General features: G+C 37.1%; 1 protein-coding gene across 5 annotated transcripts in view; it reads right to left on the reverse strand.

Annotated features, from left to right (window-relative positions):
* Positions 1-18,308, reverse strand: part of tox2 (TOX high mobility group box family member 2) — a 147,093-nt gene that overhangs the window by 60,185 nt on the left and 68,600 nt on the right. For all 5 annotated transcript variants that reach the window (XM_088937264.1, XM_088937265.1, XM_088937262.1 and 2 more), the window contains one exon: positions 9,289-9,348. In XM_088937264.1, the coding sequence (XP_088793390.1) occupies positions 9,289-9,348 (60 nt within the window). The remainder of the gene's footprint in view (positions 1-9,288; positions 9,349-18,308) is intronic.

Here is an 18,308-nt window from a genome sequence, read left to right on the forward strand (position 1 = left end):
AGGTCATTATTGGTGAACACTGGAGTGGAACAAAATGCAGTTCAAATCTTTCAAATAAAAGGTCTAAAAATGAAACAAGAACATCAAGAAAGAAACCTCTGGGCAGAGTCTTAATTAATTTTACGTTTAAACATGATCAGAGACAGATGTAAACATGAATCAATATTATATAATATAGAAATACAATTTGTATTAAACATTGATTTAGCATGCCGGGTACATGATATTACTTAATGGTGTGTTATAATGCCTCCAATCTCTTCAGAAGGTTGTCTTTGCTACACAAACTGTGCACAACAAGGGTTCCCTTGCATAGATCCTACACACTGTGACTTTATGGGCCTTCACTGAACATGAATCACCTGAACAAACAGGACCTTCCCCTTGTTTAAGTACATCAAACTTCTCTGTCAATAACTCTGCAAAAGAAAGCTTGCAAGGACAGGCCAGCACCTCTTCCATCAAGCTGTCAGGATATGATTTATCATACACTGGAAAACTGTGCTATGAATATGCTCTTATATAACAGGTAAGGTATGAGATACAGTACTGCAGTAAAATAAAGTCTGTTTTCCATTATTGTAAAACACTTTAATTAGAGTTTTTACCTCACTTAAATGACTTAAACAGGATGCATTATAAAAAAATTTAAACACCAAGCATTAATATTCCATAATGTTCTGCAGTATTTCTATAGAGGGCACTTCTTTCGTTCTGTAGAGGGCTCTTGTAACACCATTCGTTGGCAAGTTTTAGCTCTGCTGGCTTTTATGTAGCTTTCACAGGCACATTACTTTTCGTTTAGCAGGCAATGCAATTACAAGCCAATATAAAATGAGATCAACAGGAGAGAGTTTATGAATTTTTAGCGCCACTTCAAATAGTTCAATTTCTGTATTATTCACAGGCTTTCTGTATTTCATACAGTGGGAGCTGTTACAAACAAAAGCCATTTTTGCCTGTATACCTAAGGGCAAAACAATCTGAGGTGTTACAGATCTCATAATCATTAATTACATTAAACCACTTCCAAAAACAGGGAAATATGAGAATCAGCTTGACTAACACGTTCACTGAAAAGATGCTTGGTACAAGTACAGTCTGCTTTCTCAGAAGCTTCTGTAAACTGTTATTTACCTATGATGAAAACCGCATGCTGACTGTTGGCATGTGAGAAGGACAGTAGCCTCTGGTAACTGTATGGTATCATTGCGTGAAGCAGGTTCTGTAAATGTGTGTGTTTTAGTTTCACTGGAGGAAAAGGGGATGAGCACATCTGGGACTTGAACTCCTGACTCTATTATTTACTACTGGCTTAGGCAGTGTACTATATTCTTAATGCTCTTCCAATGATGCACCCTTTTCTCTGCTCTTTGCCTCCATTTGCCAGGCATTAACACTACCAAGTGTAAGTGGGGAATTCTCATAGTCTTATATTATTTTTTCTTTTTAAATCCTCAGTTACATTACAAAATAACATTAATCCATGAGGGCATATTTTTAGAATACATAGAATTGGTTGCTGCTGAATATCAAACTGCATAAGAAAATAACATTTTAAAGTTTTGCTATCAAGTTTACTTTTGAAACCTATCTATGTACATACACAAGTATTTATCTGCTAGACTGCTACTTAATTCTCTATACTGAAACTCTGTTACTTAAATCTCTTCAAAAAACTAATGGGAGTTTTTCAATATTCATAATTAGACCATTGCAAATATAAGAAAAAAGAAAAGTATTTGATCATTCCCAAGCATCATCTGTACATCGCAAACAGTATGTCCACGCTGCAGCTTCAACTGCCTCATTTCAACATTTGACGACTTCCATTTTTTAAATTTGATTTCTTGTTTTGAGTAACACTCCAATCCTGTGAGAACTCTCACAGGATTATAAAGGAATAAAGAAATAAAGGTTAGTTATGTTCACCAAAAATGGGAAATGTATATCACACACTGCAGTTTAAATAAAAATTGTATTGTTTCCAAAACTATAGTGAGGTGACTATTACACATTTTTTAGATATGTTAAAAAATCAAGTCCTGACATGTGAAGGAACAACAGTTTAGACAGACATTAAAAACAAATACAGTCTCACAACTAACTGACAAGCTTATGAAACAAACAACCTTTTAAGTTTGCTCTCCTCCAGCCTATTAGCAATGGAAATCTGTCTGAAGTCTGACGTTTATTTATGGTTTGAAAAAAAATGACTTAGATGTGAAACCTGTAATGCCACTATGCCAGACAGGCGTAATCGACTACAGACAGCAAGAGGAAGTTGTAAATCATGTCTAGGAATTCTGATATAATGCGAAACAGTGGGGGAAAGGACAGAAACAGACCCATGCAACAGGGCTCGAACACGGTGCAGAATTTCTTTAATCAGCAAGATAAACCAATGATTTTTGTCCTAATCAGAGGGCTTCCTGACAGTCACACTAGACTGAATTTGGAACATGGAACCTGGTTTATGTGGATACAACTGGGGAATAAATACAATAGGTGGTCCAAAGAGAATGTTTGAAAGTAATACTTGCAAGTATTTTTTAAAGATTAAGAAACAAAATTGACTGCACACAAAAAAAGTAATTGTCACAGAGATGGCATCCTGTAGTTGTCTCAAGCAATCGTACATCAAAGAAGTTTCCAGCTCAAGCTAAGGGTCTAGGGTTGGCTTCAATTCCAGTTTTTCAATTCCCTCATTCAAAGCAATTCCTTTTTGTACATTCAGGGAATTGGAATTGGGAGATGGAATTGAAAAACAGGAATTGACTGCAATGCTGGAGAACTCATTGCTGAAGGTAGAACACTCCTATCTTTTCACTCTGAAAGGAAAAGAAAGGTTCATGAGGCATTTTTAACAGCTCCAACTGCTTACTCTACGGATGAGCAGTCAATCCACCAATCCAATCCAAAGCCTTGGCTGTTTATGGGATAAGGAATTTGACTTTGTCAAACAGAAAAAAAGGATTCATTTCCAGATTCTCAGACTATCCAAAAAACTCCTCTTCCTGCCAACTACTTGATGAAAGAGAGTGGGAGGAGGGGTAGATTCTGTATAGTCAAAACAAAGTCTCAAAAACAAAGTGCTGGGATAAACAAATAAATGAATAAATAGATCAACAAATAAAAACTCAAGCAAGTCATTATTTATTCTGGCCCTCCATTGATACTTCAAAAGGTATATTTCCTTTTGGCTTCTGAGTTTTATAGGAACCTATAATACAAAGCACAGGTTTCAGACACAGTTGCTGTACTGTTGTAATGAGAATTAACACGTAGTTTTTTTCATCACTTCAAGTTATATAATAACAGAAAAATGTGTCAATATGCAAAAATAAACTTTAAACATATTAAAATGTTTTGCCAAATTATATTTTGCAAAAGAAACACATACACAACTCATTTAGTAAAGAGACAGAGACACCTGACATGCAAGACAGGTGTTAAAGCCAAAGGTTAGGTTTCATCATGGTATGCCTTCACTTAATATAAGGACTCCTGCCAGTGGAAGGAAACTGAAACGTTTCAATTTTGCAGGTTTTTAAAAATCACACTATGGGGTCACTCAAAAAAACTCTGTGTGTGAAACAGACTGTATAGCTTTAATATACTTTTTTAATATACTTTAGTTCATGGAATGCAGTGAGAAAAGGAATGTTAGTACTTTGAAGGCAGTTTGCCTATAGACATGTTCAATCAGTTGATTACATATGAAAATAACTAAAACGTACCAAATACAACAATAAAATAAAAATAAAATGCTGCAATCAAACTTCCAAATTGAATTTATCATTATCATTAATTATGTGAACGGCCTGCATTTCCACCCTTTAGACCAGATTTAAATTTCAAGTTTCAATGAATATGTGAAGTCACAGTACAGTGGCTTTAAAACTGTTTTAGTTCCCCCATGTGGGAAAACGAAGATTGGTGCCATATTTTGAGGCCCAGAGGAGCATAGCACCTCCATATCTGACGTGACATGCCTAAAAGAAGGACAGGTCATGTCCTTCAGGTCTCCGAGTCTCAGAGAAAGGTACTGGTCTGAGCCCTGCTCACTAACCTTGGTCCCTCACACTAAACAAACCACACAGGCCCTGGTGAACAGGGCACCCAGCAGCCATGCTGACCCAAATGAATGATAAAAAGGAATACTATAATTTAACTAGACTATAAGTACTGCTAGTCATAATATAATAATGAAACTATTAAAATTTTTAACTTCTACTACACTTTTAGTACCATACAGAAAATATATTAAAAAATAAATTGATAAAATAAAAAATAAGACAGGAACACTGCTTCTGAAGACTTTTTCAAGACTGTCAATTTTTTAATTTATGCTGATTTGAAAATTCAGGTTAAGACCAAATTGTTCCCCGTTTCCTGTAGAGATGCAAAGGCAGATTTCAGTCGATGCAAAGAGCACAAGAGCTACACAAGGGAAAAAAGAATAAGGAATAAGAATAAAAAAACAACTGCAAGAAAATCATAATATACTATCTGGGTATTCTTCAGTTGCATAAACAGATAGGGTGAGGAGAAAGAAACAGTCCTTGCTATTTTTTATAAATAGTTTTATAAATATAATATACAGTTTTTGCTACTGTATGTTGACATAAGGTAAGTTTGAGCTCTTCCTTGCAGTTTTGTTGTCATTTGCAGCTGAACTCAGCAGAGCTCCGTGGCTCTGGCAGGCGTGTCTGCGCAGGGTCGCAGGCGGGAGAGTGGGGAAGACACCTGTCAAATGCTGAGAGTCTTAAAGCAAACCATAAAGAATTTGCACACTGTCCCAGGGTACAGAAAGGCAATTCTGAGCCATATTGTAAAACAGCATGCCCATTACCAAGCACTGTTCAAATTGTATGTACTGTAGATTCTGTGGGTTATGTGACAGATTCTAAAACATAATATATTTAAGCACAATGCATTGGTGCCACAGCCATTTATCAATTACTTATCTGCTGACTTAGATGTTATCTGCTAGATTTTTCAATCAAATGTATTTCTTTTCAATAATTTCTCAATCAAGATCATTTATGTGCTAAACCCAACATAAAAAGAAAGCACAGCTGCAGGAACGGCTTCTCTTGCAGTACTGAAGGAGAGCTGGTTCACATGACATTCTCCATGTTTTACAGACACCTGCTCACTGCATTTATATTGCATGTTCCAAAAAACTGTATATATCCAGACTGTAAATTAAAGACTGCAAGTCATACAAATCTTTGTGATGATAAAAATCCTTCAGTTACAAATAATTTTAAAAAATATAAGGGTAAAAGGACTGAAAACGGAATGCTTAAAAAATAACCCTGTTACGTCACAAGCCAACATTAACCGGGAATCTCCAAGTATGGGATGTGCAACTGGCTCAGTGCCACCAGGGGTCAGTTTGGGATTAGTGAGCCAGGGCCCTTTCAGCTCTCAATAAAATCATGACACCTGCAGCCTCCTAGCTTATGCTGACATCAGTGAGGGGTGAATCTCTCCTCTCACTGCAGTATTTTTCTGCAGCACTTGGAGTGTCAAGAGATGATCGGGTCAGAGGAGCCTGTCTGCCCTTGCTCGTTTTCTCCATGTAGGCCCAGACAACACAACAGACATTTCCTAACTGCACAAATATAGAAAAAAATAGGTAATTTTGAATATAACAATAAAAATTTAATAAAACTTGTCAAGTAAAGGGAAGTGGTCAGCTAGGTATATTAGTTGCTGCTACACAGGAAATAGGTCCTAGGCAAGTTCTAAGCTGGCAAGCAGGCCATACATTGTATCTGTCTGTAACAGAAGTGTGTGGCTGGACCTTAATTAAAATAGAAGCATAGTAGAAGTATTTGTTCAAAATTGTGACCACTCAGCTGTGATTCATGACAGTATTGGAAAAATGCCTTGAGTCCTTCTAATCCTAATAAGCAATTTGACACAGGAACCCCACAGTCCATGATGTTGAGCCAATAGCCCAACACAATAATATTATTTGACACTAAACACTTGCATTTATACAGTGTTTTTAATTTCAAAGGATTCCAGAGCCATCTACATACATACAGGAGGATAACCTTTTCATCCACCACTGAAACCACTTGGGTGATGCATAGCAGCCATTCTGCACCAGGAGCCCCACTAGTCAGCAGATCAGGTGAAGAGCTGTGATATTATTTTGCCAATTGAAATAAAGGAGGATATTACTGAGGCTAGATTGTACGTGTCCAGATAGGAATTTACCCAAGATACACAAACAACAGAATGCTGGTTTAATGTCCCTCTGAAAGCATCTCTAACACCATAGTGTCCCTGGTCATGGTACAGAACCATTGGTTTAAAAAATCTAGTCCAGAGTGAAGAGCCCCACCAGATGTGGTCCACAAACTCCACTTATAATAGCCATTTGTTTTCTTTAAAGGTCTGCAATCACAGTACTGACCCTGTATTGCTTAGCTTCTGAGATCTGACTCGATGAGGCTACGAGATGGTAAAACTGGTACTAAAGGGTAAATGAGGAATAAGGAAAATAGAAAATTAAAAAGCTAGGTTTTTTCATCACTTAGTCAATTGCAGTGAATATCAAAGGTACAATATACATTTACATTACAAGATGTGAGTATGTCAATGTATATCAAAGTAATTAAGCAAAATTGCTTTGTCCCTCGAACATAAATTACCACATAAAACATGGAAGCAGCATGTTACTAAAGAGTAAATATAGTGTTGCCTTGCTTCTGTCTTCACAAAGAACTAGTGAAATGCCTCATTGCGTTACCCTTCTCTTGCTTAGAAAATCTTGGACAGAATCCCAGTAAACTTTCCTTGGAATCTTTAATTTGTCTTATTATTAAGGCATACAGATGTCAAGGATGCACATTTTATAAATGATCTAGTCTTAATCCTAGGGTTATGTCATTATTTATTGGATGTTTGCTTTCTCTGTCTTGTTTGAATGACAAAATAATTGGATAGATATTAAAGGACACCCCCCAGCTAAGAAACTAGCTGTTTACTTAGAAAAAATCAAATGCATACTTTAGATTTAAAGAGCACACATTTATCTCAATTGAATGTCCTCCTGAAATGTAAATTTGTTTTACTTATAAACATGTCTTTTGAATTTTTTAAAACACTCACATCCAATAATATTTCTGCACTCTAAACCTTCTTTACCACTGAAGGTTGGTGTGAATGATCTCTCTCATTCAAGTGGCTGTTTTAACAGCTTAATACTTTGTTTACATCCGAGCTGTAGTTTCTTAAACGTTTTTAAGGATTTGATAAGTGAAATAAAAAGGGACAGGAACAATTAAATTTTAACACTACTTTTTCTGCTTGCATGGAATGGTTGTATGGTGGCTAGCCCTGCGGTCCTGGGTTCAATTCTAGACAGACCATGTTGCAGAGGGTGCCTTTTGTGTCGAGTCTGCATGCTCACAGTGGGTGAGCATGGTTTTTGTCAGGTCCTACAGTAGTCACTCACCTTTCAAATACATGTTTTCTATGATAATAGAAATCTCTAAATTAGGTTCTAAAAGAACTTAAATGTTCCCTGTGTGCAGCCATATCACCCTGCAACTCACAACTAGTAACCCACTGAAGCTCAGCAGATGTGAACCTGGCCCGTACCTGGATGGGAGACCTCCTGGGAAAAACTAAGGTTGCTGCTAGAAGAGGAGTTAGTGGGGCCAGCAGGGGGTGCTCACCCTGCATGTGGGTCCTAATGCCTCAGTATAGTGAAACAGGGACACACTGCCATCCTTTGGATGAGACGTAAAACCAAGGCCCTAACTCTCTGTGGTCAATAAAAATCCCAGGGCATTTCACGAAAAGAGTATGGGTGTAACCCTGGCGTCCTGGCCAAATTTCCCATTGGCCCTTACCAACCATGGCCACTTAATAATGTATTCATACTACTGATACCATCTATGAATTGCATTCATTACTCTGTTCTCCTCTCCACTAATAGCTGATGTGTGGTGAGCGATCTGGCGCACTATGGCTGCTGTCGCATCATCATGGTGGGGCTGCACATTGGTGGTGGTGGAGGGAAGTCCCCATTACCTGTAAAGCTCTTGGATTGGAGTGACCAGAAAAGCGCTATATAAGTGTAAGCAATTATTATTATTATGCCCTGCAACCCACTTGCATCCCCTCCAAGGTGTAATTTGCCCTGTGCTTCTGGGACAGGCTCTGGGTGCCAGGATACTTATCAGGAAAAATGTAGCTCATTGATGATGGATGAGCAGTTTTTCCCCTGCCATTCAGGATACATTTTCTTTTCTAAGATATAGCACAAATTAACACTGTGTTAAAACATAGTGCTTCACACCTAAAAAGTCAACGTGTCTGACAATTAATTAGAGTAAAATACATTCCTTAGTCACCTTAGTCTAAGTCAGCCTGTGAGAATTTATCTTAGACCTGGGACTTAAAGAAAATGATGTCTTTAAAAGTCATGTTTTTTCTGTGCTTGGAGATTGCAGAAGAACTCCTTATTAGAGGTGTGTCTGATTCCTTTGGTTTGTAGTGGTCCAACCTTCAAATCAAAGCACAACTTAACCCTAGAGACACCCGGTAGCAGATTCTAGGTGTCTTTGTTAATAAAATCAATTACTCATGTATTCAGATTACTGATAGCAAACTGATCAAACTTCAAATCCAGAGGGCAACAAGTATAGAGGTAAGAATAAGGTTATTTAAGAAACTAAAGAAGGAAGTACAGTACTTCGGTACACAAACAGTTATAGGTTTCAGGACAAGCTACCCAACCATCGCTGGACAGTCAGATTTCACTGGGGATTACATAAGAAGCAGTCAATGACATCCTTGGATCAATAAGCCATAAGCAATTGGAGGAAGAAGACAGAATGAATAGCTTTGTCTCCTTTGTAACCTTCCTTCTGTTCAAACTTTTTCCAATATCAGCTTTCTACCTTGTGGGATTAGGTCAGCTTCAAACAGACACAACCCAACTGAAACAAAGGCACATAATATAAGTAGAAGAAAATTATAATTGACAGTTATAAATCATGGGCTTCCCTCTTGTTGTAACTCTTAAAACAACATCAACAAATCTTGAAGCCCATAGAGAAACAAATATCCTTTACCAAACCATGTCTTCTCTCCAGCTGGGAAACCTGCCCCCTTCCAAGGTGGCACTGCTGTGTTTAAACACCATGTGATCTTCCGATTCCCTAGATCCAATACCTATTTAACTTGTCTGTCTGCCCAGTGGCCTGCAAGGCTTTAATGTGTATATAAAACAGCTGAGAAAGTTGCAGCACTCACCTGATTTGGAGAGAGAAATTCCTGGTTATTTTCATTCATGTACATGTTGTCACCATCAAACTGTAAACAGAAATAAAAATAATGTATATATGATGTTCAGTTTATAGGAAAGGAGAAAGAAAAAGCCTAAACATGAATCCAATTACTTTGCCACATCTTCTCAACCTCAATTGCTCTCATAGATGTCAGCAATTAGAGTTCATTAGAACGAGATCTAATTAGATTGGTCAGGCTGGATAATGAACAGCAGTTTGCCCAACAGGATTGCACGGGGGCTCTAGTGCCTTGTCTCTCACAAGAGTAGGTGAGAAGGCCAGCTGATTCAGCGCATTAATCATGCCAGGCAGAGACACTGCGGCCCTGAGAGGTATAGAGTCAGGAAGGCCACAGGCTTTCAACACTTTCTCACTCGGGTAGTCCTGAAAACACCAGAGTGTGACCAGGAGCAGGAAGGGGGAAGACAAACATGAGGGCCAATTTGCGCTGGTGTGTGCGGCTCATGGCAGGAGTACAGTGAGAAAGAAAAGCCCTGATCTGCAACAGTTCAGAAGGCTTAAGCACACTGACCCTGAAAAGGGAACTGGCTGCTGTTACTGGCAGCTTGCTAAAAAGATATGGGGGGGGGGGGGATTATAACCTCATTGAGGTGTCAAAAAGTCAGTCTTAATCTTCTTTAGGATTCTCCTTCATGACTGCCCTACAGAGAAAAAATAAAAATTCAGCTAAGCCAGCTGCACTGACTGTCATGTGGTTTGTTCTCTTGCTAACAATCAGCTCTTTTCTGATAATCAGTTTCACTATTCAGCCTTTTATTTTTTTACAAAACACATTTTACAACCTCTTAAGCTTGTCAGTTGCTGTTTGTGATAAAATGAGAAGTTATTACTGGTTTTGTCTAACTTCATCATCCACTGTCCCTAGTCTTCATATTCTTTTATAGATAAATATTCTTTATTATTTCCTCCTTATCATTTTGTAAGGATCCATTAGTCCATCTCAGAATCATTTCTTCCATACAGTAAAGGAAAATAAAATCTATGATCTACCTGATATTTACTGACGGCAGATAAGCATTTGTTATGCAAACTCTTAAAAGAGCTAAAAAAAGAATTCACAATCACTAAAGTCCTTGCTGTCATGGAGCCTGTATTGGTAAACATCCTACACTCTGATTAATATTGCTACTAACACTGCTACAACTTCTACTACTAATGCTATACTGAGTTACCAATGTACTTTCCTCTCTCTGATCCTGAGGTCTAATTGTCACTCATCCAAGTCAAATACCAACATTGATTTCCTGTGATGGGCTGCTATCGCTAAAAGCATCAAAACCGACGGTTTCGTAAACACAGACAGATGCTGAATTTGAATCCCATAGTCCTGCCTCCTACAGTATTGAACATGGTTAAAAATCTTGACAGCTTTAAGCCAGCGTTTGCAAGCAAAATGAATAAACTAAAACCAATTGTATCATTAAATATTTTTAAAAGAATAGCACATTCACAGCTTATGTGATAAGAAAGAATTTGTTTTGCATATTGAAAAGAAAGAAAATGTTGTGGAGGGGAAGGAACTCCAAAGATCAAACAATGGAGTAATCTTGTTGCGGCACTCACTTCTTCATATCTCTTCTTCGGCTGACAGCCACTATGAGAACTGTGTTAACACCACATCTCTTTTCCTTAATCTCTAAATCACTTTCAAAGATAAAAGGAAGAATATAATCTGCACACTGAACAAATATTTAACTCTTAGCCATACAAAGTACTTTTATAATTTGTACAACTTTAACAACTATCTTCTCATCCTGATATAACTGTGTATATCAGTCAGTGCTATTTTACTACTAATATTGGTTGGCATTGTACTGCCGAGTTCATGGCTTGGATTAAGGTTTGTCAAGATAATTTACGGAAATCAAAAACAATTGTAGATGAAGACACTTTTCAAGAAGGGGAGAAAATGAGTCCACATTTCTAAAAGAGATTGCTCTGTCAAAAAAACAGACTTGAAGTGCTTAGGAGTGATGGTTTGTAATAACTGGGAAACATGTATAATTTGTGATACTGTAACACTGGAACTTGTATAATACCACAGAATGTAAACAGAAACTTAACTCACTTCCTATTTGCATTGTTTCAGGCTTAAAACAAAGACTGTAAAAATGAGAAATGTCCAATTCTTCCGGAAAGTCGGCAATGAGATCCAAAATAAAGTTACACATACAGTATTATGTTTCTCCCATATCAGTAAGGCCTACAACACATTAGTTCTTTAGAGCAAAGGACTGTTCCACATACACAAGCTTCACAATCCATTGTGGGATCACACATTCAAAAAAGTAAAAAACTGCACAGCTAAATAAATGAACAACACAGAGCACCAGTCAAAGACACAATGAGAGAATGCTAAACAAAAGGCAGCAAACAAAAGCTATACTGGTAGCAACAAGAGGCTTATTCTAACTACTGACGCACATCTGACACCTAACACTCTGGTTTGCACAACTACAAAAGCACAGTGCAGGAGATATAAATAGAATTGGTTTTGCATAAACTGAAGCCACCAGAAGTGATATGTTGGTGGGACATGTTGTCATTGAGATCCTGGCAACAGATACACAATAACAACACATGAGCCCCTCCCAACTCCACACCTCCAATGACTATCAGCATATCTTTGATACAAACCTAAAAATTTACTCTACTTCGGGAGACTTCTGGGGTTTTCAGTGCACAGCAAACAACCAGAAAACAGGAATTTCAAAGCAAGCAATTTCCCACAATCACACAATAATTCAACACAAGAATTTGAAACAGACAGGAGATTAAAAACTTGTAGCCAGCCAGCAGCTCATTTAGCATTTAGCAAATTGTGAGACAGTTACTGTAGTTCAAAGGGATTGACTTTGAGGTAGACAACATGGGTTTAAGATCACTGTTGGTTCCACAAGCTTTCAAATTAAGAAACAGACTTAGAAGGAGAGAGAACAGAAGAAGGAAGGCCAAAGAGGTCTATCCATGGGAAACAGCAGTATTCCCTAAACACTGTGTAGCACAGTGCCAATCCCAAACTTCCAATAATTCCAGTATTCTTTTAAGAATTATGAAAATCTCCCGCTGACACAATACTGAGAAGCATAATTCAGCTTTAAAAAAAGGCAAAGAGTAGATTATATCTGCCTGTTACTGGAAAATTTAAAAAATGCACTAGTTTTTCACAGACTGCAATTTTAAAAAGCTTCAGATTGCTTACTGCTAGACTTCCAGTTCACGATTAGCAATAATCTTGTACAGCAGAGCCTGTACCGCAAGTGCATGAGGTAGCCCCAAGGTCAGCAGTATTCAACTCATTCTGCATAACCATATTTTAGTATCAGATCTATAAACATCCAATGTATGTTCATGTAAATTTTGATAACTGAATTTTGAATACCACTCAGAACAAAATAGGAAAAAATGGTTCATTTAATAATTTGTTCAGAATTAAAACAAGGCTATGTGTGTAGGTTGTATATTCTCCCTGTTTTTACCAGGTGCGCTGGTTTCCTCCCACAGTCCAGGTTAATTGGCTTCTGGTAAAAACTGGCCCTGGTGTGAGTGTATCTGTGTGAGCCCTGCAGTGGACTCATGTCCCACCCAGACTACATATCACCTTTGCCTGTTGCTTGCTGGGATAGGCTCTGGCTCCTCCATGACCCTGAATTAGATGAATTACAAAATGAATGGATTACAAAATACCCATTTTGATGTACTGTACCACCCAGGGAAAATATTGAATTACTTGTAAAGGTATTTGGGATTTCTTTATGTTTAAAATTAACAATTGTAACTCATTCAATTATGTTGCAATTATTACATAGTCTATTCAGAACCCCACTGCTCATACTGTACATACTGTAGGGTGTATATAAAGTGGTGTGGCCTGTTTGCACATCTGTGCACCATGTTGCAATAAAATCTGGCATAGATACAAAAGGGACAATGGAGAACAGATTCTCATGTCAAATACACACCAGAGGCCATTATGCTAATTAGGCATTTGCAGCAATCTAGTGAGCAATGGTGAGTATACGCCCTATGGTGTGTATAGCCCTTGTCCATTGGTTCCATCTATGGTTACCAAATCTTTAGGCTCCATGGTGTATTGTTTTTCAAATACAGATATTTGAACAAGGAAGACACAGTGGCACAGCCCTGAGTTCAATTCCTGACCTGGTGTGTTATCAGCATGGAGTATGTTTGTTCTCCTGTGTTTGCATGGGTTTTCTCTGGGTGCTCTGGTTTCCTCCCATAGTCCTAAAACATACTGATAAGCTCATTAGCGTCTTGGAAAATAGCCCTAGTATGAGTGTGTGTGTGTGTTTGTGTGTGACCTGCGATGGACTAGTATATCTTGCCTTGTGCCCACTGCTTGTTGGGATAGGCTTCAGGTCCCCTGTGACCCTGAACTGTTGGATGAAGCAATTAGAAAATGGATGGATATTTGAACAGGGCAACTAACTTTATAAGCAGCATTTATGTAAATCACATCCTTTTATGTGAACACTTTATGAATGAGAGCCTTACAATAGGTTTTAAATTTCACCTTAAGTGCAATATTAGAGGAGCCATTAATATCCTCTGGGCAAGACACAAATGGAGACAAGACCCAACCCATAACCTTAGGATTGCCTGCCCTGCGGAATCACGCAATCCTTACAATCAGATTGTTGCTGTAAGCTGAACAGGAGTAATTCAGCAACAACCAGAAGTCATGGCTAAGGGAGCTCTCAGAAAGCCATTCATGATCTAAAGCTTGACATAAGTGAAGATAGTGAGGAGTGTGGCATAACACAAGTGTTGTTTTTTCTGCTCTGGCAAAGTAATCTCCTGAAATCTCTGCAGAATTAGAAAGCCAATGCAAAGGGCAGTTTGATAGCAAACATGTTCAAGCATGCTTGTGAAAGGAATAACAGGGTGCTGCTTAAACCAAGTGCAAAACAATGTCTTTTTTTTATTCGCAGTCTTGCACTGAGTAAAACCCTGTAATTATTCTTAAAAATACTGGAACTACTATAGCTGAGATAATAAATAAGAACACAGAGTATCTGCATGGAATAATGCTAAATGAATTCATTTTGGGTGATTGTTTGATAAGCATGATTTGAAATGCAAAGTGCAAAACATTTCCATGCCAAATATAGAAGATATATTTAGAATATAAAATTTTGGCACGAACTCAAAATGATCATCCAACAGTTTATCCTGTTTATATATTAAGAACATGTACAGTAACAGGCTTAGCTTCGTTTACCTGTTTTTATTTATTTAAGAAGAAATGAGGAATAAAATCACATGTTAAAGGTAAATGACTTATTTCTTTACATTTCTTCAATGGTTGCACAGGCAACATAAAGAGCAAAAAGCTTTCTGTTACTGGACATTATTTCAGCTGATGGGACTTTCCATTTCAAAACTGCATCCCTTTTCTGTTTCTCAGTGTGACCTCTGCTTTCAGAATACATCAAGTGTTTCATTTATTTAAGCGATGCCCCTCATAGACTGTCTGTCATAAAGTGGTCTCTTGATATAAAGGCCACTAAACCTTGTCTCTGGATTCCATTAAATCTATTAAAACCTTCAGCATTATATCATGCACCACACAATAGTGAATTCCAAGGGCAGTGTGAGAAAAAAAAAGCTTACAATAGAGTTATATTCGAAGTACAGCCTTGTAGTTCACAAACAGCATGGTATGTTTGAGCTGTTCTCTTTCTGGTCATTTTTTCCCTGATTTTTTTCATTTTAAAAAGTATTTTCTGCTCTTCGCTTTCAGTAGGAAGGGTCTCAAACAGCACCAGATAACTTTTGAATGTTATTTAGCTTCAACAACTCCCACAGCTGAAAACCTGAGGTTAAAAGGTGTGAAGATGCTGTTCCTCAGAAGGCGGAAGAGTCAAGATGCTGGTCTTGTCCTTGCTGCAACTTTGACCACCTTCAAGAAAAGATACAGCTACACTTCTGGATAGGAGTCAGTTTCAAAATCAGGTTCATTTACAGAAATAAACAAAGTAACGGTAGTAATGATTTTAGGTAATAAAAGTGTGATCACAAATATATACAGCAGGGTTCCAAATTGATTACATTAGGTTGACATTGGTTTAATTACATTGATAACCGAAATGAATGTCATACCTGTATACACACTCCCACAACCAACTCAGTTCACAGGGTAGAGAGGCAGAAGAAATTCAAAATGCAAAATTCAGGCCTCTAGACTCATAACTGGTAAGTTGTATGTTGAAACCCTAGGTGGGGCACTGCTGTAGTATGTTGAGAAAGGTACTTCACTCACACTAGTCAACATTTCTGGCATTTCTGTCTAAGATTTCTGACAATCTCATAATCATTATTCCTGAATTCAATTCAGAAGAATGATATTGCAATGCAAAACCCATGGATAAGGATATCTCACAACTGTTCTGACGAATGTGATAATAAATTGAGTTTGGATCCAATAAGTTCTTAAATATTACATTTTGAAGGCCAGTGAGCTGTTCAAGTTTCTGTGCCCCTTAACATGACTGCCAACAAACCTTAATCCCCAGTGGCAGGAGCTGGGGGAGTATCCCCTTGTGTCTCCTGTTTTGACAACAACACCCCATCCTTGCCCATATGCTATCAGCACAACCATTATTTTGTTTTCCATGAAAAATTACCTTTCATCTGTGCTCCTTTTTCTATGCATCCCTGGCATTTGAGCAGCACTTTCTATTACAAATCTAATTGCACATTCCAGACAGACAAGGGCTCATTAAGCCTTAATTACACACATGTTGTTTTCTACAAACATCTCCATTTGGATTGCTTTGCATTGTAATTGTTCAGCGGGGACTGCAGTCTGAGATTACACAGATTGTCGTGACGGAAGAAGCTAGCTGGAACTAGGTCATGCCTTGTTTTAAAATAATATACCCACACTGTGGAAGTAATACTAACTACTAAGTGAATCTGGGACTCATGTAATATTTACAGTGCACTAATACTGTAGATAGATGGTAGGTTTTTCAGAGCTATTTCTTCACTAGGTTTTCATTTGTGAGTTTCAAATAAAAATCTTGCTAAAAGAGGACAAATTTCAAGGGGCATTTAACTAATTTTCTTTTCTTTCTTTTTTTAAGCATTATCTATTCATGTAAATCAGTCTTTTTTTAATTTATATATTCTTTACAGTTCCAGTAACTGATTTAATTAATTTAGTAATTGCAAAGATAAAATGTGATTAAACCACACTTGAAAACCTGAAAAGGGTTTATTGCACATACTGTTTCTGTACTTAGAAAATTAATCTTTTAATTGGTTGGAGGAAAAAAAATGAAACAGACTTAATATATTAAAAACATAGGTTTCTACAAATATACTTTTAAAGGCATTTAATAAATGATTTAAATGGTTTTTACATTATTTTAAATATTTGTTAAATGTATAACTTGTTTTGATCTGTTTGACTAATTCTGTGGTCCAGAGAAAAGCTCCTGTGTTTTAAATACAGTACATATTGTGTACTGAGGTTTTTTCCACAGGTTTGTTAAGGTCCCTTTCTCGGGTTTATAATGAGGGCAGTAATCAGTAGGTAAACAACACGTCATGTAACTGTTTGTTTTTGTTTCTTTTTTAAGGAATTATGTGTCATTCCATTTGGAAGTAGATGATTCATTTGAACCCTTTCTCAGCCACAGCCTATTTCTTCTAATATTTATTAAACTTTTATAGGATGGGGCTGTTGTTTTATTTTAATTTCCAGACAGATTAATTAAAAACTCTTTATTTATGCAGAACTCATCATTTTTCAATGAGCACTGTCTCATTAAAATAGAAAAGTATGAATGGCGACCAGCAGAAGAACTGGAGCAGACTTTTTGTGTGGTTGGTTACCATAAACATTCATATCTCCTCTCCAAGGAAATCACTTAATACCCATTGTATTAAAATATGAGGGATCATAATATTGCAGTTTTATTTGATTTCCTTGCTCTTAAATGTTCACCCAGTGCCAAAGCTTTAACTGTCAACTTTCAAACAAAGACAGTCTTCAAGCTGTACTGGTTTTGTTCTACAGTTTTACTGTACAGCTTTGTTCTGCAGCGAAGTATCAAAGCACCATTGGAAATGGCCTAATGACTAATCAGAATTCTGAGAAGACACCTAATGTAATTGTAAATTTACCCACAACTGTTTGGCTGTCGTCTTTCACCAACACAACATGAATTTGTTTCCAGCAGCTGAATATCTTACTATGCCATAATGGTACAGCCATGCAGGGAAAATATCTATCTTTACAACATTATTTTATGTAAAAATTACTTTGACATTCAGAACTGCAAATTGTTTTCTACTTTCTATGAGCAAAATAGTATGCATATGGAAAACCAGTTCCCCTTTCTCAAACAGAAGGGTGAGGAAAAGTTCATTTAGATTGATAGCAAAACTTAATGATCTGTTGAAAGAATTTCAATAAAAGTTTGTGTTTATTCCCTCACAAAGTAAATATTATCATGAAACACAGGTGTTGTTTTCTATTGCTCTCCCTGAATTTTGAGAAGGCATTACCTAGGACTAAATTAGAAAGTTTTTACTGTATGTGCAAAAAACAAGGCGATTAAACTCTTCACTCTCAGAAGCAAACTAAATTCTCTCTTCATACAGCTTTTTTCATGGCCCAGATCAAGCATACTAGTACTATTCTGTAATTCTCTTCAAAGCAGACTTCTGAAACCTATGAGGCTAAGTTCATACAGTATGTACTGTTGAAATGTTGATGCTGTAATTAATTAGCTGAGAGGCCACTAAATGATGATTAAAGTTTTATACTGAATCCATTGTGGCACACTCACAGTTCACTATTTTTCAATTTTGTAACTTAGCACAGTTTTTGTGTTGCAGTTTCTAAACTAGAGTGTATATAGAAGAGAATGTGGAGCATTAAAAACTGTTTTTTAAAAAATTCACATTGAACTGTGGCAGGGTAAAAAATCG

This window comes from Atractosteus spatula, chromosome 19 (assembly GCF_055471065.1).
Source record: "Atractosteus spatula isolate fAtrSpa1 chromosome 19, fAtrSpa1.hap1, whole genome shotgun sequence".
NCBI classification, from domain to species: Eukaryota; Metazoa; Chordata; class Actinopteri; order Semionotiformes; family Lepisosteidae; genus Atractosteus; species Atractosteus spatula.